Source organism: Megalops cyprinoides, chromosome 15 (assembly GCF_013368585.1).
Source record: "Megalops cyprinoides isolate fMegCyp1 chromosome 15, fMegCyp1.pri, whole genome shotgun sequence".
Lineage (NCBI taxonomy): Eukaryota > Metazoa > Chordata > Actinopteri > Elopiformes > Megalopidae > Megalops > Megalops cyprinoides.
In genome coordinates, this window is record NC_050597.1 from 14,124,789 (window position 1) to 14,131,433 (window position 6,645).

At 39.7% G+C, this 6,645-nt stretch overlaps 1 protein-coding gene across 1 annotated transcript in view; it reads right to left on the reverse strand.

Annotated features, from left to right (window-relative positions):
* The window catches only part of col21a1 (collagen, type XXI, alpha 1), a 42,147-nt gene extending 35,733 nt beyond the window's left edge, over nt 1–6,414 (reverse strand). The window contains exons 1-5 of the mRNA XM_036546730.1: nt 6,293–6,414; nt 5,047–5,607; nt 2,828–2,993; nt 2,486–2,714; nt 544–717 (exon numbers count right to left, since the gene is read on the reverse strand). Of these exons, the coding sequence (XP_036402623.1) occupies nt 544–717; nt 2,486–2,714; nt 2,828–2,993; nt 5,047–5,607; nt 6,293–6,392 (1,230 nt within the window). The 5' untranslated portion in view covers nt 6,393–6,414. The remainder of the gene's footprint in view (nt 1–543; nt 718–2,485; nt 2,715–2,827; nt 2,994–5,046; nt 5,608–6,292) is intronic.
* Nucleotides 6,415–6,645: the final 231 nt, after the last annotated feature.

Sequence of the window (6,645 nt, forward strand, 5' to 3'; positions counted from 1 at the left end):
GTCAAAAATGTCATCTTGAAATAGTTATTGATATATCCTGTAACTTCCTGATAAAAGCATCCCAACTAACCATCTGTTCTCCAGTTTTTATTCTGTCACAAATTCCCATTTATTTGTTGCATAGTACATCACTGAATAGTACATCACTGAAATGGCAACAATAGTTTCAGGTCTGAGTTCTAGTCTAACATGTTCAGGCCCTTGGCCCGCTCTACAGTGGAGCATGTTTAGTGTCCTATTTTTTGGCACAGTGAAACTAAATTAAAACTAAATGAGATGGGTGGGTAGAGAAACACTCTTTGTAAGTCTAGGGAATGAAAGAAAGGTCACAGAAAACCGAAACACAGCAGGAAGGATTGAGAATATCAGTTTGTGTATAACTTACAGTATATCAGCAGTAGTTTAAAGGTTCACCTTTCTCTGACAGCATGCATACAGGCACTATGAGCTTTTGTCAATAGCATATTTTTCAATGCATAACAAAAATATGTGCAGGGGTAATGGATCAAATAGAATTTTTCCTCTCCAACATCACAGACTTACTGGTACAGTTGTTTCTTTGCTGACATACTTTCCAACTTGTGTCTTTCCATTAATGAAGATGCCGATTGGAGGTTCCAAACCCAAAGTTTCAATCTCAAGATCATCAACATAAAGCGTGACATCTTCCTCTGTGACCAGAAGGCGCAGCTGGTGCCATTGCTCATCAAAGAGTTTCTTTGATGAACAAAAAAACATAAATTAAGAGTCATGAGTATGTGACAAGAGTGCATGACACATGCTTTGATATAACCTACATTGGTAAGGTCACAAATAACACCTTCCAGGTTTTTACATTACATTATATTACGTTACATTACATATGTAACTTTCAGAAATGTCTCCTGGATGCCAATGCCAAACATTTCATCCCCATGCATTCAACAAATTAAAAAGCCACAATACTAATGCAAGCTATGTTTTCAATGCGCTTTTTTAGTTGTTGTATGGAGATTATGATGTTGTTGCTCATAAAATCACAGTGATTAATGCCCTCTTTTTTCCTCATTTCAGACATGCATACAAACATTTCCCTTCTCTCGATACTATTGTGTTTCAACAGAGAACCATGCATGGAGACTATCTGGAAGAATTTATGAGCGACTGAGAACACCCGAGTAACCGTCTATAAAGGTCAGTTTTCATTTTTTCATATTTGACCAATTTTTTATCCATATGGTGGATAAAATGTAAGGAATCTGGTGTGTTGGTGCATGGTATGTCAGGAAGCCATTGGGAGAATTCAAGTATACCTTCCTCAGTGCCTTGTATGAGTATGTTTTTTTTGCTCAGATGAGGTGATGGGGGAGTACAGTAGGACTTGGAATACATTTGCCAACTGTGCACCCCTCCCCCTTCTTCCTGAATCAGTTAGGTTGTTTTCATTAAGCCATAAATGAATAAATCCATAAACACTCCTACCAAACATGGTGCAACCATACCCTAGTCACACTGCGTACTAAGTGGCCAACTGTAACAAGAGTGATCAAATTTAAATCACACCTCACCCACCCTGGGCTTTTAGTGGAGTTTATATTCCCAGAATGGCCATATTAAAGTGCCTAGATATATGTGAATGAATAAAAGGTCCCTTTTTCACTCACTTTGAAAGTATTTTTTACAAAAGAGTCCAGTTTATGTGTTTTTTTTCCTCATGCAAATATTTGCCTCTTCATTTACTTGAATCATGTGAATGGAAGTCTTACTGTACTGATGAATTATGGGGAACATGAGGAGTGCTATCCTGTGATTGGTGTGTCAGTATAATGCTATGAACATTAATCAAAGTTAAATCTCCCATGTGTTTTCCTGTCTATGAAATGCAGCAGTATGAGGTCTCAAACACTCTCCAGTTTCCATTTTCAAAGCTCCTGGCCAGTTAGGACAACAATGCGGAGATGAGTTCACCAGGTGAAAGATGTTTGTCCTGCGCACAGAGATGTGATTTCTGAGATTTATGTGAGATGAAAAATAATGTGCCTGGAAAAGATAGTGGATTAAACTTTGAAGTGCAGGGAAAGCAGAAAATAATAACCTGTATTTGACTCTCAGTTCTTGCAGCAGCTGGAGTCTTCTATACAAACGAATTTTATTACATTATGCTATTGGAAAGATTTTGGATGAATGAGGAATACTGGCTCAGGTTGTTGAGGATTAGTGTTTAATCCTTTTAAATCCCAGGGTATCTTGCATGCATTTACAGACTATATACTGGGTCCTACAACCCAGGTGTGTCCTAGCTTCTGGTATCTTATCACCCCATATCCTTCGTGAGGTTTGATGTTGTGATCTAGCTCATTGTCAGGCACTTCCCAGGCTTCAGTCTGCATTTGAACTGTGATTTATAAATGAATGAAAAAATGAAAATTTTCAGTAGCAGTACATTCAATAATTAGTTTTTGTGACCCCTGAACTTATAAATATATGGATAATATTCAGCAGTTACCTTCGCTGGAGGCTTAGTAAAGACAACTGTCTGGGTGCCACTGGGCTCCCTGCTGGTCGTTGTAAACATGACTGTTCGGTCAATTCCATTCAATGTGACAGCCATTTGAGGATTCCCATCTTTGGTCTGTATCCTCCACAGGTCCCACTTCTCCATTGTTACTGACCCTTTGTACTTCAGGGTAGCCACAAATACGTAAGAGGGGGGAAGCCCGTCAGGGAACAAGTACCTACAAAACCACATTCAGTCACTGAATTCACAAGCATGGTTACGTGGTAGAGCTGACACATGCACCCTGTGACCAGGCCAGTCTGTCAGGGTCTGGGTTTTCGTGGGTCTTACCTTGTACTTTCACTTAAGTCAACACGTGATGTCACCTGATAAGCTCTGGTACCATAAAATGTCCCATGTGTTTTTTTGGCTTTTTTGGCAAAGTCCAAATGCGCCAGAATATCAAAGCCTTTCTCATCACGAGCATCCACCGTGATTTTTGTTGGGCAAACAGTTTCTATAGTGATAGAAAGAGAGGGGGAAAGAAAGAGAGAGAAAGGACTTTTTAAGGGTTTTGCAGTGTGAAATGCATAGGAAAACATATCATGCTTCCACATTACACCATGTAGACATGGAGTTCTTCTCCATGTGTTTATTTTATCATTGTACAAGTTTGTGTAAGTGTGCAATCATTATAGTATAGTTTTTTCTGTTGAAGGGGTGGGTTTTATCCCACAAATTGTAATATGTTGTTTCTGTTGTTGATTTGCAGTTTCTTGAAATAAGTGGTTTGTAGCACCTTTAAGACATACAGTATCTTTATGCCTGCAATAATCATAGCTGTGTCTCACTGTGCCTGTCTTTTATTATTTTTTCAAAAATAAAATCTTTTATCTTAAAAATGATACCTTTTTTGTTTTCAATGTATGGTTTATGGTCACTAGGTAGGGTTACTTAGGGTTAAATATTTCAAGAACTCAAGTATTTATTTCTGCTGGCTGCAAAACTGAAGTAAAGAATCTGTAGTAAAAAACCTTGGCATGGAACACTGGACATTTCACAAGTATGCCGTCTGTTTTTAGGAACATCCCTCCCATTGCGAAAATCTGACAAAATGTAACCTTTGCCCCTATGACACGTATCCTCTTCCTCCTGCACAGGCAGAACTAATTAAAAGAGATCTTATTTTGAATTGTTTACGTACTCCTACCGAGCCCCAACAGCCTACACTGGAAATCAGATTGTCCAACCTGAAGACTGTGTTCCAACAGTTTCTTATTTTGTTTTTACTGGTCCTCTAAGAGTTTGTTGATAATTATAGTGGTGCAATACAAAATTGATTTGGGAAATACTTTATATGCCTCCTTTCAGCTCAGCCATTAACATACAATCTAACAGCCTAACACCTGAATTACAAAATTCTAGCAGTGGACTAAAAAGGACCTACAGAATTACAGAGATAGAAATTTGAGCAAAATATACTGAATCTTCATGATCTGTATTTATAGCATGACCCTCCTTAACTGAATACATCTTGCAGAAACACATCATTCAGAAAAGCACTATAGTAAAACATACTCAAATATTATCGTGAACATTTTAGTTGTACAAGCTTGTGGGGCATTAAATCTAGCAGTCTGTGTCCTGTTTGTATATCTACCAGACATAATCTAAGAATAGGGGGGCAACCAATGCCAACTAGGGCTAATAAAGCTGCCAGTGGGAGACAGGAGAAGATGGGCGAGGCACAGTAACTCTGTGTAACACATAAAGGGTGAAGCACTATGGGTAAGATATAAGTTCAACACATATGTTTATGTAACAGGGGGTGACAAATAAATGAGTTTGGTGACAAATGTGCTGACTAAGCCTCTGCTTTGGTTCATTCAAATATTTTTCCTGAATTAATAATGTAATGATTAACCTAGAGTAGTTTTGAATTACACTAGTAATACACTTGTAATGTTCTATGTAGGTCAATAAACACTAAAGTTCACACACTCTTGGGACTTTTCATGAATGAAAGGAAGGTTATAAGGATTATATTATGACAATGTAATTATGACATCTCTTGAAAAAACTGGGTATTCCTAGCAACAACTGAAGACATTTTTAAGTAATCTTAGAGTGTCCTCAGGTTCACATTTATGCATAGAATTGAGGTTCAAAAAAAGAAAAAGAGAGGGGGATGACTCAAGCATTTTTGAAACTGGGATGTGATTGATGTTATATACTGCTGACCATGTGAGTGTGCAAAGAGCGGGCAGTGCTTTAATGTTATGGGAAATAAATCAACCACTGATACCTGCTGTCATGTGATCATCACCAAATTATGTGTGCAGTTCAAACCGAAGAGCCTACATGAATCTGCCTGTCCCAGAGCATAAAGGTAAAAAGAGGTGAGCCAGTCGTAGCACCTGTTCCCAGTTAGAAGCCTAAAAGGTGTGAAATACTGTAATTTATTGCTGCACAATATAGGAATGGGAGGCATAAGTATATGCTCCAGGAAAGAAAAAAAAATCAGACATGAACACCCCTCTAACAATCCATCCTCATAAGAAGGGATTTACCTTCACACAGCTTCTGCCGAATAACCTCACGGATTTTGGTGATGGCTTTGTAGTCCTCCACATAGAATACGTAAGTGGAATAGGGCTTGTTGGCAATGGCTCTCAGCTCTGCCTCCTCCGTTTCAGCCCCCACCCCAATGGCAAAGAAAATGATGCCCCTTTTCCGCGCTTCCTCGGCTGCTGCTGCCACCTCGTCCTGCGACTTCCCATCTGTAACGACCACAGCGATTTTCGACACGCCATTCCGGGCACGCTCAGAGGTGGCAAAAAGCCTTTCGCTGGCGAACTGAATAGCCTTCCCAGTCCTGGTGTTTCCTCCCATGTACTCGATGGCCTCCATGGCCTCAATTAGTTCTGTGCTTGAGTAGTATGTCCCCAGTGGAATATGCAGGATGGGGTCATCGCTGTACTGCACCACACCCACCTGGGTGAACTTCTGACCGATGTTGAAGCTCGTGGTGATGTTCACCAGCCACCGTTTTACTATTTCAAAGTTTGTGTCTGCCACACTCCAAGAACCATCTAGAATGAAAACTAAATCACTTGGAGCAGTTCTGCAGCCTGCAGGGGAGGAAAAGAAAAAAGTCTTATTTTACTGCTTTCAGTGAAAGTGCAATTTGTACTTTATAACTGTGCAGCTTGCAAGGTTAAAGGGTGCCAGATTTCGAACAATGAAGAGCTTCAAAGGAACATTCAGACATAGCTGAATATTCACTGTATAACCAATTTGTTTTTGTAACATATATTTCATAGATGCCTTTTATTCTGAAATAAGTCCTGTGATTCCCTTTTGGTTACTAAAAATTTTGCTCACAGTGTAGCATTGTGATAAGGTACAGTGCTTGTGACCAAAAGGTTGCTGGTTTGATTCCCTTCTGGGGTACTGCTGCTGTACCCTTGGGCAAGGTACATAACCCACAATTGCCTCAGTAAATATCCAGCTGTATAAATGGGTAATATGTAAAAATTGTAACATATGTAAGTTGCTCTGGATAAGAGCATCTGCTAAATGACACTAATAGAATGTAATGTACTTATGCTTTCTGAAATATATACAGTAGTACTGAAAGAACAGTAAGAATTTGTGTCACATTTCAGGTGGGGTAACTTCATAAATCATCGCAGCTTACCTGAAGACTAATGTTTGGCTATAAAAAGGCTATAAAACGGCAGACACAACATGTCTGGGTGTGAAGACAGGTAACACATGTTACACTGTGGTTATGAGGGCAGCATTCTTACTTACTTACTCTGGTGTCCTCCTCTTGTGCTGTGCAGAACGCATGCAGGAGCATGAGGGATAAGGACTGCAAGGCTAGACGCAAGGACCTCCTCCTGTGGCCCATGATGCCGCACCGCCAAGGTCCAGTTCCACCTGGAAATAAAAAAATACAAATGAGACACGTGCAAGTCACATGGCTGCATCCCATGCAGATTTTGCATGTGTGGAAAAAAGGGATTGCACATACTTGTGGGACACGTTGGGCTTTTTTTATTGAATGAGTTCAATCAGTTGTGTGCATTCCATTTGCATGAAAATGTGCTTTTACGCCTCTGCATGCAGCTCGGTAAGCATAGTCATAAGTATAGTCATGATCA